General features: G+C 41.6%; 1 protein-coding gene across 2 annotated transcripts in view; it reads right to left on the bottom strand.

Moving 5' to 3' along the window:
• The window catches only part of LOC121883574 (homeobox protein Meis1-like), a 64,623-nt gene that overhangs the window by 14,411 nt on the left and 30,653 nt on the right, over positions 1-19,559 (bottom strand). For both annotated transcript variants that reach the window (XR_006092242.1, XM_042391899.1), the window contains exon 9: positions 5,585-5,661. Coding sequence is in view for 1 of the 2 variants with exons in the window: in XM_042391899.1 (XP_042247833.1) it covers positions 5,585-5,661 (77 nt within the window). In the remaining variant the exon portion in view is untranslated. The remainder of the gene's footprint in view (positions 1-5,584; positions 5,662-19,559) is intronic.

Here is a 19,559-nt window from a genome sequence, read left to right on the forward strand (position 1 = left end):
TGAGGTTTTAAACAAAGCAGTTCAACACAACTACAATCCCAAAACACACACACACACACACACACACACTAACCCTCTGCTTGTAAAACAGTCGCTAAGCCCCGCCCAGCCTCGGTCATTCTCAGGTCAGCCGCCCCCCCCCCCACCCCTCCTCTCACCCCCCCCCACCCCCTCGCTGCCTCACCCCGGGTGTGTTTAAATAAACCAGGCCAGCTGTTTGCCATGAAAATGCCATTTACACCAACTGCCCCCACCACACACACACACACACACACACACACACACACACACACACACACACACACACCTCTGTCTCTCCCACAAATCACCAAACACAAAGTATGATGGGAAAAAAAACGCCTGAATTGAAAATTTAACAAAAAACACTAAACCGAGCGGACAGTGTGAGCAACAAAACCTCCATAAAAACACATGAACGGTTGATGTTTTGTTGTTGTTGTTGTGACTAAATGTAGGTCAAGAAATTCACTGAAGACGCTTAAACAAAGTTTCCCTGAGAACAAGATGTTCATCTGATTAGAGGAAAAACGAGGAGGGCGAAGAGAGGAGGAGGAGGAAAGAAAGAGCAAAGATAGAGGAAGAGGAGAAAAAAGAGATGAAAGGGAGGGAAGGTGGGAATGTCGGAGAATAGAAGGGAAGAGGAAAACACCAGAGGAGAAAGAGGGAAAAGTCCATTTTATTTGTATAGCTCAATATTTACAACAACAACACATCTTCTTCCTCGATTCGAAAAACTCCCTAAAGTTCCTCGCCGTACGTGGCGACGCAGCAGATTCACGCAAGAATCCATCTCGTCACAGGCTTCAAGTTATGCGACCAATCGGCGTCCTTGAACTACTGGCAGGAACTTTAGGTGTGACGACAGCGAGAAGCGATCGCCGTGATAGACAGATGGTTCATCCGATCACCTGCCAAGTATTTTTTTATTTTTTTTTTTTTGAAAGTTCCCGCCCTTTTCCAAACAGGTTCTAAGGACGACTTCTCACACGGTTCTGTGTAACAAACCATCTGGCGCGTCAGGTTATGAAAAAAAAACAAAACTGGACTTATCTGCAGGAGACAACTGTTCGCCTGCCGCGGTGTCCGTTTTCCAACCGCAGGTTTTTTTGTTGTTGTGGTGTTTACTGTTGCCATGACGACGTTTCAAGCGATCATTTTAACCCAAACCACAATCTTTCCCTAAGCCTAACCAGACCACACCAGTTGCTCTGAGTGTGTAATATTGCCACCGATGACCCGATGAGTCGCCATACAGACGCCAAAGTGGCGCCATGTGTGTCAGACATGGAGGGGCGTCACAGAGGAGGACGGTGTTTGACGGTGTTGGAATAGAAATTACAGACGAAGATGAAATGAGGTGAGGAGGTGAAGGTGAGGAGGTGAAGGTGAGGAGGTGAAGGTGAGAAGGTGAAGGTGAGGAGGGATGGTGAGGAGGTGAAGGTGAGGAGGTGAAGGTGAGGAGGGATGGTGAGGAGGTGAAGGTGAGGAGGTGAAGGTGAGGAGGTGAAGGTGAGGAGGGATGGTGAGGAGGTGAAGGTGAGGAGGTGAAGGTGAGGAGGGATGGTGAGGAGGTGAAGGTGAGGAGGTGAAGGTGAGGAGGGATGGTGAGGAGGTGAAGGTGAGGAGGGATGGTGAGGAGGTGAAGGTGAGGAGGTGATGGTGAGGAGGTGAAGGTGAGAAGGTGAAGGTGAGGAGGTGAAGGTGAGGAGGTGAAGGTGAGGAGGGATGGTGAGGAGGTGAAGGTGAGGAGGTGAAGGTGAGGAGGGATGGTGAGGAGGTGAAGGTGAGAAGGTGAAGGTGAGGAGGTGAAGGTGAGGAGGTGAAGGTGAGGAGGTGGGGGGAGATAGTGATGAAAGGGTAGAGAGGGAGTGGAGGAAGAGAAGAGGAGGAAGAGGATAAAAGTAAAGAAGGGTGGAACCACAGCAGGAGAAGAGATGAAGAGATGAGAATAAGAGAAAGAAGACAGAAGAACAGATGAAAGTAGAGAGGAGGAGAACGAGGAGACGAGAAGGTGAGGAGAGGAGACAGCACCAGGATGAAGGAGAAGAAGTGAGAGGGAAGAAGAGGAGGAGAAAGAAAGGAGGAGGAAACAAGAGGAGATGAGATAAAGTGATGGATGAAGACCTGAGGAGAGGAAACTAGGAGGCGGGAAAACAAAGGTGAGGAGAGAAGATGAGGAGAGAAGAGGCACATTTTTGGATTAACAAAAAAACCCAAGTACCACCCGCCCCGACAACGATTGGCCTGAAGTCACATGACCACATACCCAACCCATCTTTGTAGACGCTCCATTGGCTGATATCTGTCTGGATGTATATGATTGGTACCCAACTTACTTTATTTAAATGTTGTCTGTAATGTGTTTTATGACGACTCTGATGAAGACCACAAGCCGAAACACAACTAATAAAGTTGTTCTTCATACTACAAGTGTTGCTGGAGTTCTCATGTTTCTGCTAATTAGAGTTACAAACGTCAGTGAGATTTTTTAATGAGGTTTTCCTCTTTATTGAACACAAAGTTCCGGTTTCACTTTGGCGAGGAGAGGAAGAGTCTCTCACTTTCTTTCAGCTCCGTCTGTCCTTCACGCTGTACGTTATATTATGAAACTGGTCAGATATTTGTTAAAATGCACCTGCAACCTGCACGACACACATTCTCACTTCCTCTGCAGAAGCTAAAAGACAAAACAACAGAGTCAGAGCGCATAAAACCCAAAAAACAGACCAAATAAACCATCTCCATTGCAACACATTTATATGCAACACACACACACACACACACACATACTTGCCTCCATTTGATCTGACAGTATAAACCAGTGAACAGCAGTCGGATCAAACCGCTGCCTGTCTGCTTCATTTACAGCCTCATTTACTCTGAATCTGCAGAATCAGGGAAAAACACTGTGGGCTGCTCCAGAGGCGTTGCCACAGTAACAGCCAAATATTCGCAGGGAGTGGGACTGACTAATGGCTTCAGGGGGCTTCAGAGGCTCCAGAAATCAGCTAACAGTACGTCACCGGGACCTCAGAACCTGCCGTTTAACAAGTCTGGAGGTATTTCTACTCCGAGTATGAATTTATATCAAACCTAAGCAGGTAGATTAAAGGACGAGTTCTTAAACCAGCAGTCAGGTGTCCGTATGAACAGTGAAAGAGGTTTTCCTCGCTGTAATCATTCCTCCCAGTCTGAGTTAGTCATATCAAGTGGATATCTGACACATTTACAGTCTTTTTTTAGCATCAAATTCCCTCTTTGTGTTTCCTCGGACAGTGTTTCCCTGTTGAGCTGCAGGTGGAAGTATAGTAACAAAAAGAGGAACTTTGGCACTAAAAAGACTGTAACGTTGAAAGATATCTACTTGATTTGACTCATTTGGACGTTTGAAGCTTCATATTAGCTTTAGATAAACTTCCATCCTTTACTTTTTGTGTTTCTGTTGCTTCTTTCAAATCAAAGACGTAACTTTTGTGTTGTTTGTCTTGAAATCTCACTGTAAGAAATGAAATCTGACCAATGAAATCTGTGTCTGTTTAACGGTGTATGAAGACTGTTTCCCGACCTACCGATTCTACAACAAACGAAGCCGTCAAAAAAAGTCACGCACAACATCAAACCATCATGATTGTACCTCAAACACGCTGCCAGTCCTGAACCTAAAACTTTCTTCTTCTTCTTTTTTGTTAAAAAGCAGGAAAAGCTAAACGTCATCATCGCTGTGAGAGCAGAGACCAGAGAACGGAAAACAAAACACAAAGACATGTAGGATTTCATCTGAGACTTCATGCTGTAATGTTAATGACATATTGTATTTGTCAGACATTAAATAATAAATAATATCAGAACAGAAATGTCAAAGATACGTTTGAGGTCATTTAGAAACAGTTTATTCCCACAGTGAGAGATATTTGTTGATGTTATCTATATAAACTCTCACATATCAAAAATCCATTCTTCCTGCTAAACGGATCCTCTTGATGAGTTAAAAGCAGCTGTTTCAGATCTCTGATGTTTCTGAAATGTGAGTCTTGTTTTGTCTGTGACTTTATCTGCTGCTGCTGTTCACCTGCTCCTTCAACGTAAATTATATGAAATCATATTTAATGGCGGCTAAAATGGTGAATGAAAAAAAAAGACTAGAAGTAAAAAAAATCAGTCAAAGATCGCTGTGATGCTCGCTGGAGGTCGACAAACCATGAAGCAAACTATAGTAGCAGGATCGCACTACTTTTTCTAGATCTTTAACTGAAACGTCAACTTCTCAGATCCATCCGTACATGTCGGAGCCACAAGATCAGAAATATGAGAGTGAACAACACATGGAAACACCTTAGCAACAGCCTTAGCAACCAAGGCTGCAGAACGGGCGGCTGTTTATGGGCGTCTGCGATGTGTCGATGTCAGCTCGTCAGTAGGGTAGAAAGCGTTCAGTGCTGGCTGAAGCCCTGAGTTTTGACTTGCAGGCAGCTATTTCTACATAGTTTCACTTCACATTGTGGAACTTTGACCACATTCAACATCAGACATCAGAACAGGATATAAATAACAGAAAAACCACAAAAAGCAGAATAAGTCCCCTTTAATCAAATTACTCGTATGACGATGCCCATGTTTGGTCACTGACTGTCTTCCAGCTTGTGTTATAATGCTCCAAAAGCTTACAAGTCTTACAAGACAGTGTGTCATTGAACGCACCACCAAAGAGGGTTGATAGAATGGTTTATAGCAGTCTGAGGCTGAGTCTGTTTGACAAGTTAGCAACGTTCACAACTACACGCTCCAAAAAAACTCACCAAAAAATGTCATAAACTGTGACGTTCATATTTACACTATATGTGTTCCCGCCGATTTTAACAGGACTGTCGTGACTCCGGTTCTCTCCCAAATTTTGGTTCATAGTGAATTTAACATCTTCGTCTATGAGATGAGTTTAAGAGACATGGAGAGTCGTCTGTATGATGCACCTCTACCTGCCTGACAGCTAATGCTAACTAGCTAAGTGTCTGCAAACATCAAGCTTCCTTCACTACAATAATCCCCAGCTCACTGAGAAGTCCAACCTGAAAAGTTTTCTGTGCTTGAATTGAAGATTAAGTTCCTAAAAACCTTTTAGAAAAGTTCCTTGAGTGCCACAGAACTTAAATGCATACTTTGAAAGCTCATATCTGCTAAAACATCAGTTCAGTTCTGTGAATGTTGGAAACTAAAACAGAGCAGCAACGATGTGGTTTACTGTTAGATCCCAACAATGAAATGTGCTGAGGTTTCCATTTCTGTATCAGTAAACAGGACACACACCAGGAAACATCCTACAGGTCTCTACTTCCCCACCTCCCCACCTCCGCCCTCCAGGCTCCAATTAACTCCCCAATTAACCGCCTCCTCCCCTCTGCAACTGTAGTTGGGGGATATTTGGAGACAGGGCAACCCCAAAGGAATTAATCATTCAAATCATTAGCCTCAGGTTGCCTGGAGGAGGTGGTGGGGGTGGGGGGTGGGGGTGGGGAGCGGTCCTAAACACAACAAGAGTGTGTCGTCATCATCATCACCACCGACTCACCAGTTGTTGACCTGCAGGATGGTGAGGCCGGTGTCCTGCGCCAGCTGCTTCTTCTGCTCCTCCGACGGGTACGGGTGCTGCAGAGGGACAAAACACCGGCAGGTTAACACACAACAGCAAACACATCACAAGGTCATTTCCTCTTGTTGTTGTTGTTGTTGTCGTCGTGGTCGGTGTGAGCCTTAAAGCAGCTGCTAATTAGCGTTAAAGAAGGGAGGCGGGGCTAGACTCATTAAGGGAATATGAAATGGAGCATAATTAATGGAGAGAAGAAGTGGTGAGCCAATTAGAGAGGGAAGCCAAGTGGAGAGAGAGCCCTCTTAATTAGACTGTGTATGTGTGTGTGTGTGTGTGTGTGTGTTTGGGGTCGTTCAGGCTTGTTTCTCTAACAGTGGAGGATCAGAACAAGCCTGAGGCTGCAGCTTGATCCCAAGAGTCTGCGTGTTTATGTGAGACTGTATATGATACTTTCATATGTGTGTGTATGTGTGTGTACAGTTTGCATTCTGTTGATGTTTATGGATGTGTGTGTGAATCATTGTATGTTGGCTCTTTTTGTATTTTTGTATTTTTACAGGAAAGAAGAAAAAACAAAGTTCTGATACACAAATCTGTTTTCAGTTTTCCGACTTTTTCTCTAATCTTTGATTTTTGCTGAAATATTGGATCATTTGAACATTTATTGAAATGAAAGCATGTGAGAAGTTTAGAGGGAAAAATCACTATTTGGTGGAGCTGTTAACAACTCATAGACATGTGAAATGTGACCCCGACTACACACTGCTTTTTGTAAGACGTCAAAAGACAAAAAGGTTGGAAACCACTGGTTTCATCTTTAACAATGTGTTGTATTTTAAAAGCTTGTTATATTATCCATTGTGTCAAATCTTCATCTGAAAAGTAACTAAAGCTGTCAAATAAATGTAGTGGAGTAGAAAGTACAATATTTCCCTCTGAAATGTAGAAAGTAGCATCACATGGAAATAATCAAGTAAAGTACCTCAAAATTGTATTTAAGTACAGTACTTGAGTAAGTGTACTTAGTTACTTTCCACCTCTGGTCTAAACCCTAGTCTAAATACAGATACCAGAAAGCAACAAGAAAACTGGTGACTCAGAGAATCAGGGAAATGCTCTCGAGACTTTGTCACACTAAAGGGAAAACAAACTGTTTGGTCTCCTGCTGAGATCAATTTCAGCCTGTAAAAGGGGGATTCATGGCTCTAAACAAATTGGGGGACAAATGCGGCTCCTTTCCAACATTCACCAAAACAAACTCCACACAAAGTAACCACATTAAACAAAAGAACAAAAACCTTGCGTAGCCTTAACCACAATGCTATAGACTCACAAATTGTGAGGGTCACAAACCAAACTGGTCAGTAACACAGTCAGTCACACTAAGAGTTAACCTTAAAAAACAGTTTTAGATACCCAGGACGAGCCCCCAAAAGTCACAAACTGGCTCAGGAATGTGACAAGGAGAAAAAGTATTACTTAAAACAAATGTGATGTATTAAAACTAAACACGTGAAACAATAATGTGCAGGTTTAAGGGTGAAGACTTTGTCTCAGGTACAGTAAAGGTGAGGGTATGATTATTGTAAGTCTCTAGGAAATGAATGTAAGTCAATGTAATGTCCTCTGAAGTGACGAAAAGTCCATTTTAGAACAATTTTAGAGTTTTTGGAGCATTGAACCATTCGTCTGGTTTCTCAAAGGGCCTCTGCAGGTGTTCATGGATTCAAGCAAGAAATTACGCCAAGTTTAAAGCAGCTGTAATTAATATGTTTATAATAATAATAATGATGTCTGAGCTGTCAGTGTGTAATGTGTTGGTCATGGCTCGTTGTGATGAACCTACAGAGAATTATCAGCGTCTCTGCAGCTCCCATCGGCTTTACGGAGCTTTATAGTGAGTTTCAGCTCATTGTTTATCTGTCCAGCTGCAACTTTACTGTTCTGGTTCACTCTCAGAGCTCTCATAGCGTCATTTTGGGACGCAGCAGGCAGCTGTTTTCAGAGAAAAAGCCACTGTACACTACCTGCTTAGCACCAAACGGCAAGCAGACACAGTTAGCTGTAGGCTAGCTGGTGAACATAGTGGAGCATTTAGCAGCTAAAGAGCCAGATATTTCCCTCAGGAGCTGGTAGAGAGTAAAAACAGAGCTAAAAGAGAGTGAATATTGGACTTACATTCACCAGGTGGACAGAAACATGACTCCACATGAATTATAACGGATGTGGAAATGAGCAACTGTTTGCTAACATGTTATTTCAGGGTTTAACATTAATATAAATTTGAAAAAGAGATCTAGAAGTTGGCATCGGAGATTAGCTTTAAATAAACAGTATGGGAATGTGCAGCAGAGAAAAGTTCATGAAAGGTTATGCAGCCCTGAGAACAATAAATAATGTTTCACTGCAACAGCTGACAGTGAGTGAGAGTTGCTTCATCTGTTGACTGAAACCAGCTGCTGCAGATCCTCCGCGGCACGTTGCTGCCTGTCCCTGACCCAGATAACAGCACTTTCAGGAGCTATTTTCACACTGAGGTAACATGCAGCGCTGCTAAAGTTCAGACTCATTTAACTGTGGAGAGATCAGGCAGAACATCCCAAACACAGAACACATGGTTCAAGGTTGGAAGTTTGGAGAAGAAGAAGAAGAAGAAGGTCTGTCTGCTGCCACCAAACTATTAAAAAATAACTGCAGAACAGTGAGAATAAGTGAAGCACAGTCCTGTTCCAAGAGTTCTGGTACTTTACTTTCCATTTTGGGAACCTTTTTGACATTTCCGGCTACATTTCAGACATTTCTCATGCGAGAACCAGCCGTAGGACCAGGTCTGTTCTACAGCGGCACGTACTAGTGATTAACGAGGGCTTGTCACATTCGCCTCTCTCATTTACATTTTCTTTTAGGTTTGAACAAAAAAAGACAAGTGGTCCAGGCCTGTCGTACTAATCGTTTGCCATATTTTTCCACACTCTTAAGCCCCTTTCAGGCACGCACTCCCTTCACGTTAATCTGAAGGCAATTGGACATGCCTGAATAACAGCCTGAGTCACTTTTACATACAAGTCAGGACGGCGAAGTCAAACCTGAAACATTTCAAAATTAGTTTCAAGTCTGAACTGAATGCTGCAGATTAATATAAAAACCACAGCAGCACAATAAAACCTGCACATAGAGAGAGAGAGAGAGAGAGATGCATGTCTTGTTTTGCCTTTTAACATCACTGTAATAAATCTGATTTAATTTAACACTATAAAAGAGACAATTTTAAGGCCCTGAGGAGATTCTTCTTCATATCAGATCAGTCTATTAAAAGGATTTCCCCCTTGCAGTGTGACCCTCAAGCAACACAATTATAATCTGAGCATTTTCAATTTTCATTCATGCCTGTTGAATATATGAATATACAGCAAACAGCATGTCAGCTAATAGGAATTAAACGCACAATATGTAATTTCAGCCGCTAGGGGTCTAAATCAAAACAATAACAAAAGACGGAGTGTGATGACGGTGTGAAGCAGCAAGGGATCATGGGAGTTGTTGTCTTTGTTGTTAAATAACCAGCTTCACCGGGATAGGATTACTCCAGTGTTCATCATTCAGGTCTCCTCCTCTCCAGAACAAACGGACCTGGAGATTACAGGTAAAAACACTGCATAAAGCTGTTTCACCTAAAAAAAATCAGTGTTTCTCCGACGATGTTTGGTGACCACCGGACTTCCTGGAGGGGCTGTTAGCCGAGCTGCTGCTAACGTTTGTCCAGTTTATTTCTCTGATAACTTAAGATCCAGACGTCCAATGACTAAAATCCTTCTTCCGGCTAAAAGATATAGTTAAAAACCACCTAAATTTATCATGAAAATGTGGCTTAAAACTAAAAAGTCCATTTATAACAGTTTGTGTGGAACAACCACAACGCCGATGTATTATCTTGTATGTGTGTAAGTTACTCTTTGGTAGACGCCATTGTAGCGGACAAACACAGCGCCGCCGTATGCATCTTGTGCGTGTTTACTCTTTGGTAGAGGAGGTATGACGCCATTGACAGGCGACCAAATGAAATCGTTACTTTGATTAAATGACAGATTTCTCTGGGTTTGAAACTTGTTGGAAACATTTGGGATAATGTAAGAACACAACTCAACAAAATATATAACATAGGTCTAGTTGTTTTTAGACATTTTAATGTGGAATAATTATATATTATACCTTTAAATGAAAGTAACAGCCAATGTCCTGTCATTCAACGATTATACACAGTCAGACTGTCAACAGGCTGCAGAATTAGTCTCTAATAACGATTAATGATGAAACTGATCAGTAACAGTGAAAAATACTTTTTAAAATCTATCAGTGATGCAGCCTGAGAGAGAACAAAAATTATATTAAAATCCTCTTTAATATAATTTTCTCTCTGTCCTCTTCCTAGGTGCTAAATATTCCATAAATGGAAAAAGGAATATTAATGTTAACAGATATTGTAGATGAAGTCGGTAATATTACATATGTCTGAAAAGCCTGTAAGAAGTATACAAGAATTTTAAATGTGTCACCAAGTAAAAAAAAAAAAGTGATGTAAGAGTAATCTTCTATGCAGGTCCAGGTGAACATCCTCCTCAGATCTGATTTTGTTTTGTCTGAGACAATCATGAGAGAAAAGTGGTGAAATCTTTGTGTCCTCGATCTCACTGTGAGACTCGTCCACCGACCACCAAAAGTCTGACAGTCAGAAATTTAAAACCAATTTCGACCCACGACTACAAACCAACCAATCAGAAAACAACATTAAATGACATTTTGTAAGTGCAGGTTTTGAATAAAGTTTAGGGAGGAAAACAACAAAAGGAGTCTTTTTTCTTGATGATTCAGCTCCGTGGCTGCATTTTCAAAACATCCGAGCTGCAGATGGATGACTTGTCTCTGGTTTCATTTCCTTTCTTCTATTTACTTCGTAGCTCTACGATTCATCACTTACTCAGTAAACAATCTGACAGTCTGACTCAGATTAGACAAGGTGTTTCTCGCCATCCAACTTCATGTGAAACTGTTGTTTCTTCATTCCTGTCACAGTACAGTTTTATGATGACACACCTTTGACAGCTGTTGTAATAATTTCTTTCTCTTCTTTTGCTCCTAATAAAACTGACATTGCTTAATTTGTAAAGCTCTGCGGTTTGAAGCAGAACAGGTCATCTTGTATTGTAATTTAAGGGGCGTCGACTGTGCAAATGATCAAATCTCACAATCACACACACACACACACAGCTCTTCACTGAGCAGAACAAACTCATCCGTTTAAAACGAACAATTCAGGACAAGTCGGTGCAGTGAAGACGGTTTACTGAATCTAACTGTGAACATTTGCAGGAGCAAACCTGATGGAAACAAGTAAGAGAGGTTCAGGAAGAAAATACAAATGGGTTCCAGCTGGTATGTTTTTCAGATTTAGATGTAAATATAATAAATATTATTTAAAGTGACTCAACCTGTGCCAATGTGCCAAAACTTGCAAAATCTAAAATTTTACTCGTGACACAATATTATTTATTTGTGGTTTTGATACTTTAACTTCAGTAAAGGCTTTAAATACTTCCTCCTTTACTGTTCCTGTATGTGATGACAGGCTTATTTGACTAATTGAAACCACAGTCGGTACATGTGTAAAAAAAAGAAAAATAACCCTCAAGGTTGTTTCCTTTCAGCTGAGCCAACGTGTGAAAGACAGAAACACAGAAGAAATTAGCATAAAGAAGTAGGACATCGAGGACAAGGAGAAATACATATGAAGCAGGAAGGTTACTCCACCTCCTGCTATTTAAGAATTCACCGCCACACGGTAACCAATCACACAGCCTCGGGCCAACGCCAGAAGATCCACCACATCCCTCTCTGCGGTGGAAAACGAGGAGGGAGAGTCTTTGATGTTTTCTTTTCTCCAACTCGCTCATCTCTCTGCCAAGAGTGCTGTGTTTTCCCTGTGATCTGATAGCAGGTAATTGGCCTAAACTGCATCTAATTTGCCACAAAGAGCGATAATCATGGAAGTTGCTTCATCGCAATTTTCAGCCTCAAAAGTAGAAGATTTTCTCCAGGGAGGCGCTTTAATTGTTCCACAACACAACGCAGATGATTTTATAGAAACAAGACGAGGCAAAGAGAAAAGAAAACATTTTACAAGCGTAACACACCGACATCCAACATCATCTTAAAGCACAGTGACCTCTGACCTCTGATGTACTGCTCATCGAGTCACATAAAAACCTTGGTAGCAGCATGAGCAACGAGTTAAATGTATGAAACCGCAGGATCTTCCTTCACCACAGTAAAACCACATGCTGCTCCACCTCCAAGTCTAATTTCAGAGTTTCCACTCGAGGTTTTAATCTGGAGCCACCTGCTCATTATAAAATTATAATCCTGTTAGCAGGGAGTGGCGGCTCCGACCACCTCGCAGCTCGCAGCTCCCGGCTCGAGCTGCCTGTCTTAGTCCTCAATGTCCTGAATACACCAACAGACCTACATCCACACTGTAGTTGGAAACCACTGTAATGCATACATAGATTTAAAAATAACCGATTGGGTTGTGTGAATATCTTAATGAGATCTAATCATAGGGTGCATCATGGGTAATGTAGGCACAAGATTTTGACAAGGAAGAAGAAGAATGTGTTGATCTCTGATTCTGCTGCAGCAATTTTTATCCTTTTTTTAATAAAAAAAAAACTGTCCATCATGAGTCCTAAAATGTTTTAGGAGTGCAACACTAAATCTGAGCTGTACTCTTTTAACAATGGATGCACGATATTAGATTTTTGCCGATATCCGATATGCCAATATTTCCAACTCATTGTGGCCGATTGCCGCTGCCGATACTGATATATGCACATATTATTATTATTATTATTTTTCCAGCTGGCTGAGGAGACTATTAGGCTTGCAAGTATAGATTGTATTAAGTATGATCAAGAAAGACAATATATGAAGGAAGAACTCAGGAAAACTGGAGTTCAGTCCAGTTGGATCCACATGGAGAACCAAGGCTAACGTTAGCTGAGAGGCTAGCGGAGCATTAGCCACAGCATGACCAACAGTCAGCTAGCCTCCCGGCTAACACTAGCCCTGGCTAGTCCATGTGGATCTAACTGGAGCACCGAGCCCCGGTTTGTTATTCAGATTAAAGTAGGAAGAAGCAACGGGTCTGATGGGGTGACACAGTCCGTCGAGGGAAGCACAGTCAGGTGGCGGAGGGGAAGGCGACATATTGACCCCTCATAATCGGCAGAATTCGCCGATGCCAATATTTCATTTTAGAGCTTTTATCAGCCGATACCGATGACGTGCCAATAATATCACGCATCCCTTCTTTTAACCAAAGGTTAACATATTGTGCTAACGTTAGCTTGGGTCCGAGGTAGCGGGGCGTGTTTTTCCAGAGCGTGAAAGGCAACACGTCGCACTCCTTATTTGGAAGATCCAAAATGGAAAAGATGGCGCCGAATATAAAAGCTGCAACTCTGGGCTTCTAACTGGGTCCGATGAAACCAACATGTGTCGTCACACAATCCTGCTACGAACCCTAACCCTAACCCTGTTTTTCAGGAGGCGGGCCTAAAAGAGACAGGAGCTAAAACGGCCTGTTTCAGACAGAGGCTGAACTGAGGGGCTGCATAAAGGACCAGTATAAGATAAATAAGGAGTTTTTAAACTGTAAAACATGCAAAAATATTCCAGTAGAGCCCCCAGAATATAAATATACACCTGGAAATGGAACCTGGAACACACACTTCAGTGCCAGACTGTAAATGCATGTTAAACACCTTCAAACACACACTGGTTCATGTTGTGATGTGGGGGAGGTGTTGTTTAGTTCCCCAGTAAACCTGTTAAGAGGCTGTAATTATTACTCATTTAGTGAGTGGAGTGGTGTGTGTGTTGCAGACATGTCAGCACTGGCTCTGACACAACAGAATTTTTTTGTAGAACTGATTCATTTTAAAGCAAAGAAATGATCAGAGGATGTTTCATTACAGGAAAACGTTGCAGCTTATTGCTGGGATTAAGAGAAAATGAGCAGTTATTAAGGGTTTTTTTGCTTTAACAGGTTAAATTTTGTTTTTGTAAATGTGACTTTGTCTTTCCGACAGCTTGCAGCTTTCCCTCCATCTGCTGTCTGGTTGGCCTCGCTTCATTATCTGACGGACGCTCATTTACGCTGTCAGGGAAGAAAGGCTGCTCCGTGATGTATGTGACCACATGCTGGACATTTTTTGGGATGTATGTGTAAGTGTGTGTGTGTGAGAGAGGTCAATAAAGGCGACTCCCACAGAGAGCCAGGCCCCGGGGGTCCCTGGGGGGCCTGTCACAGAGGTAATGGATGATGTTTTCACTGCAGGGTGAGGGAGCCACAGAACAGCCTTCCTCACACTGCAGGGAAATGAACGTCTGATCACAGAGGCCTTTATTTTTTAACCAAACCCAGAGCTGGTCGGATACGATAAGTTTCAGGTCTGATTACACAACTGCAGTCCTGCTGGCCACGTTTTTAGACGGAAACACAGGAAGTCACATCCAAGAGTCCCAGATTTTAGTTCATGAAAAACCTTTAAATTTTATCCAAACACTGTCCGACCTCATTGGACTGAATCGTTCACCATTTTTCTTCAAATCTCTGCACATGTTTCTGTTTATCCAAGAGAGAGAAAACTGAATTAGAAAGAATTGTCTGATTCTGACTTTTTTTTTTACACCCCGACAGAAAGAAAAAGCTCTGATTTGTATTTCTTTGGCCTGAAAGTGTTCAAGACTCGGTTCAAAATATCAGTTACAGAAAACTTTAGTCTTTAAAACTCTGCCTCTAGAAACCATTTAGGCCACTAAAAACAAGTTTGCTTTTGGCACCTTCCGACCAAATCGTCCAAGACACATTATCAAGTACCTCAGAAAGTCCTTCCTCAGGAAAAAATGCTTCTCTGGAGGCAGAAACTAAATCTGGAAATGCGACTGAAATCAAGGTTAAATTCCTGAGGCTCCTGATAAACCTGCTTTTTACCAACAAATACAACAAGCAACTGCAATGAGATTGTCATCTCTCACCAACATCAGAGTTTCTTCCTTTGATCTTCCATTAATTGATTAGTTGCCAAATATTAAATTAATCACCAACTATTTTGATAATTGCTTAATTGTTTTGAGTAATTTTTAATTAAAAAAAAATCCAAATTCTTTGATTCAAGCTTGTCCAATGTGAATATTTTCTGGTTTCTTTAGTCGTCTTTGACAGTAAACTGAATATCTTTGACGTCATCTTGGACTTGTGATCAACATTTTCACCATTTTATGACAACTTATCAATTAATCGGGAAAACAATCAACAGATTAATTGATAATGAAAATAATCATTAGTTGCAGCCTTACTTAAGAACTTCCAATGTTGTCTTAATTTTGGCTCCTTATTTTCAGCCCTTGATCACACTGGTTGGTTTGCTAAGGTTCATTTGAGCAGATCTAAACACAACGATCGTATTCAGACCAAAACAACCTCACAGAGACTCTTTAGAGGAAGTCGACCTGGTCCAGTCAGAAACTAGGATGCGCTCAACACCCACACTTGCAGTCTTGATCACTTAAGTGCACGTTCACACACTGCCAGGTGACCAGGTGTGTCCCACAACACACACTTCATTGAACCCACACTTGATGCATACTTCTAATACTGCTTCAAAGCCACATTCAGAGCCAAGTGTATCCAACAATTTACCAAAGTGTATCACGAATCACCAGTCCAGTTGTTGGTGGTAGTCTGTCTATTGGCTGGTTTTAGGACCAACAATAATCAACTGACAAGAAGAAGTTTATGAATTGGATTTAGTGTGAATATTATGATGGTGGATATGATCCAAACACCAAACTATGGCAGAACCTTAACTAACGGTCCATCTGTTCTCGTTCTTCTTCAGGTGAATATTAACCATATCTGTTCAGAAGCAATTAAGCTGCTGCTGACAGACGGCGAACCTTAAGCTAACATACGTGGCTACTAGCATGCATGAGGGTAGCTAGCTTAATTAGTCTAGTGCACTTTTTTTACTAGCTAGACGTTCCTATCCCCACACGATCCACGAACAATAAAGGGGAAAAGTGGATTCAGTTGTGTGTGTGTGATGATGACAAGCTAAAGAGAGCTAAGAAGCTTTAATCATATGTCATATATATAATATATATGAGTTTTGTCATCAACACAAGCTACAAAACTACTGTTGCAGCAAATAACGCTCGCCTGAACTGCCGACAGCTGCAGGTGGATTCAAGATGGATTCTAAACGATCTGAGAACCCAATATGATCAATCCACTTTATATTAAGATGCACATCTTTCAAAAGCTCCCTGATATGTGTTTTATTTTTAAATGCAGCCCTTATTTTACTTGAAATTATGGCAGAACCTTAACTAACAGTTCATCTGTTCTCGTTCTTCTTCAGGTGAATATTAACCAATTCTGTTCAGAAGCAATAAAACTGCTGCTGACAGACGGCGAACCTTAAGCTAACGTACGTGGCTACTAGCATGCATAAGGGTAGCTAGCTTAATTAGTCTAGTGCATTTGTTTACTAGCTAGATGTTTCAATCCCCACATGATCCTCTAGAAAGGTGAAAATTGGATTCAGTTGTTTGTGTGATGATGAAGCTTTAATCATATGTAGAGTTTTGCCATCAACAGAAGCTATGAAACTACACGCTAACATGCTGTTGTAGCAAGTAACGCCTGAACTAGCGACAGCTGCAGGTGGATTCAGTACTTTATATTAAGATGTGCATTTTTTAAGCTTCCTGTTATGTATTTTATTTTTAAATGCAGCCCTTATGTTACTTGAAATGAGAAAAGAACATTTATTTATTATAGAATCAATATTATTGAAGACTCGACTGATCCACTGCTCTTGAAGAGAAGAAAGAAACAATGCAGCCACACATAAAACCTGAGAAACAAAAAAGACTCTTAAAGAAACTCCTTCATAGACACTATCAGTCTCTCTTTCTCATAGACACAAACACAAACAAACACAGTCAAATAAAAAAAAAAGCTTTACAGCTTTAGGGGAAACCACAGATTGCCAAGTGAATGTTTCCACCATTTTATTTGTTTAAACAAGTTTTGAAATGTTTTATTTTCCTCGTCTTATCTTTTGCCCAGTTTTATTTTTGGCCATAGATGTTATAAATTAATGTCACCATAAATATCTGACATGCAGCTTTCTGTCTAGCTCCTGTTCTGCCACTTGCTGAGCCGACGGCATTGTAGCTAATCTACAATCAAACTGGAATCTGCTTTTATTGTTGGTTTATTGTCACATTTGGCCACATGTTACTCATATATTGTATTTGGGTATTTACAGGATATTGTCATGGCTAATTGAGAGCCTATAAATCCCTCTAGTCGTTCTGGCAGTTACACTTAAAGGACACTGGAAACCTCTTTTCTCTGCACTGGAAAATATTCTGCTTGTGCACTCAAGGCGACTGGTAAATCCTCTTATTGGAGGAATAACAGATAACATCTGTGTGTAATAGAAAGTTAGTTTCTTTCATGTTGTTGGTGTATATCACATCAACAGTATTCATTTTTCTATGCGTTGAGTGAGATTTGTTGTCATTTTAGGGTTATTTTGAATTATATGACAGCTGTTGAGTGTCGGCTGAGTTGTTTTTCTGCCAACATGTCGTCATTAAGAGTCTTTTAGAGAGACTTTGTGCATTGAGGACGTTGCTGAGACTTCTGATTTAAGCTCTGAGGCCGTAATTCTTAACGAACATCTACTGAATGTGTGTTTTGTGTATTAATGTCATGCAAGGATTATGTCCACTTTACAGACTGCTGCAGGAATGTTCTTCAAAGGGTTGTCATGTTGTCCACATAAAACAAATAATGGTTTTATATAGTTATATACAGCATATCGTTAAACAATATGTATATAGTTTATAGTTTTATACATAGAGTTTATAGGAAGCTTCCTGAAGCTGACCAATCACAACAGAGTGGGCTCATCAGGAGGCGGGCCTTAAAGAGACAGGAGCTAAAACGGCTGAACTGAGGGGCTGCATAAAGGACCAGTAGAAGATAAATAAGGAGTTTTTAAAGGACCAGTCTGTAGGATTTAGTGGTTATCTAGCGGTGAGGTTGGAGATTGCAAACAACTCAATAACCCTCACCCTCACCAGAGAAATGCGACAGGTCCTCTCTAGAGCCAGTGTTTTTGGTTTGTCCGTTCAGGGCTACTGTAGAAACATGGTGGTGCAACATGGCGGTGCAACATGGAAGAGGACCCGCTCCCTATGTAGATATAAAGGGCTCATTCTAAGGAAACCAAAACACAATGATTCTTATTTTCAGGTGATTATACACTAATTAAAAATACTTATGATTATCATATTCAGTTTCTATGACGTCCGTTCTGGACTAAATTCTACACACTGCACCTTTAACTGGAAATCATGCAAAGATATTCCAGAATATAAATATAGACGTGGAAATGTGCAGAATACGTCTCCTGTAAGTCAAAGGCAAAACAGCTTCTAGACAGAACGATGTCATCTTGATGGCTGTTACGATGTGACGTTATGTGAGTCTACGTTGCCTTTTGTCTCGACTACATCCTAAAAACATTTTATCGACTGCTTGTTCTTGAGATTTGAGATTTTTGTTGTGATATTTCTTCATGTCTCTTGTCTCTCTTGTTGAATAGTTGATGATCTGTGAAAACACCAGATACAACGATGGAAATAAGTCTTTACTGTTCTATCCCTGGCAAAGTCTGATATGTTGTATTTTTAAAATATATGCGACTGTTGTCAATAAAACTACTGCAATTAAAATGTAATTAGAAATAATTAATTTTGTTATTGTTGATAATCAACCACAAAAAAAATCAGAGACGGAGTGGCGGCAGATTGCAGAAATCACAAAGGCCACATTCACATTTTTATTTTATGGTCTCTAAGTTTATTAGGTTGAGGGCGTAAACACAATCACCGCCACGTTAAACGACCTCCATTTGTTAAATCCGTGGCGCCAAAGATTCAGACTATTGACTTTATAATCAAGGAGAGCCGGTCTGCCAGCTGCGGATTAGCAGATATGAATATGATGACGGACAGATAGAGCGGAGATATTGGGACCAGACCGAAACATTTGATGACATTATTAGAGTCAGACTTCCTCCGTGGGTGACGTGGAAGCGAGGGGGAGTGTATCTCTGAGCACGTGTTAGCCCCCCCCCCCCCCGCCATCCACCCACATCTGCAGCTCTGCGGCAGTAAACAGCCGCTGATGGATGGATGGAGGTGTCCCGCTGCCCTCTGACCCCTGATGGTTGGAGAGCAGGGGAGGGGGGAGGGAAGAGGGGGGCGGCGAGGTCAGCGCCGGGACTTCCTGCTAACTCATCTGTCCCGCTCGGCTCAGGAGGCCCATTCCTCAGCCGGCGGACAGGCGAGCGCGGGGTGAAGCCCTTCTCTGTAATTGTGGCGGCCGGCTTTGAAGTTTGGGGAGTCGTTTTCCGTCGTCTCTACGGGCCGATTGGCGGAGCGCTGTCGTCGCAGTCGTCGTCGTGCTGGGAAGCACTTGGAACGTGGAAAGTCTTTCCAGCTGTTTTGATGGAGTCACATGTGTAATTTGTAAGCCAAAGCAGCTCTTTAATGAGTTGGGCGACTGTAAACAAATGGTAGCGTACACAAAGCTCGCACCACCTGTTTCTGCTTGGGGTTTGTAAAAAAGTCATTTAAGGAGGCAAATAACATCTGTGAGCAGGAGGGAGGTAAATTACACACTAATTACATTAACAGGGACGAGGCCTTCAAGTTGATTTTTGCACTTTTTACATGGAACACTTTATAAAATAAATAATAACATTAAAAAGAGCGGGGAGTCTAGTATGTGTGTGTGTGTGTGTGTGTGTGTGTGTGT

Source organism: Thunnus maccoyii, chromosome 2 (genome assembly GCF_910596095.1).
Source record: "Thunnus maccoyii chromosome 2, fThuMac1.1, whole genome shotgun sequence".
Lineage (NCBI taxonomy): Eukaryota > Metazoa > Chordata > Actinopteri > Scombriformes > Scombridae > Thunnus > Thunnus maccoyii.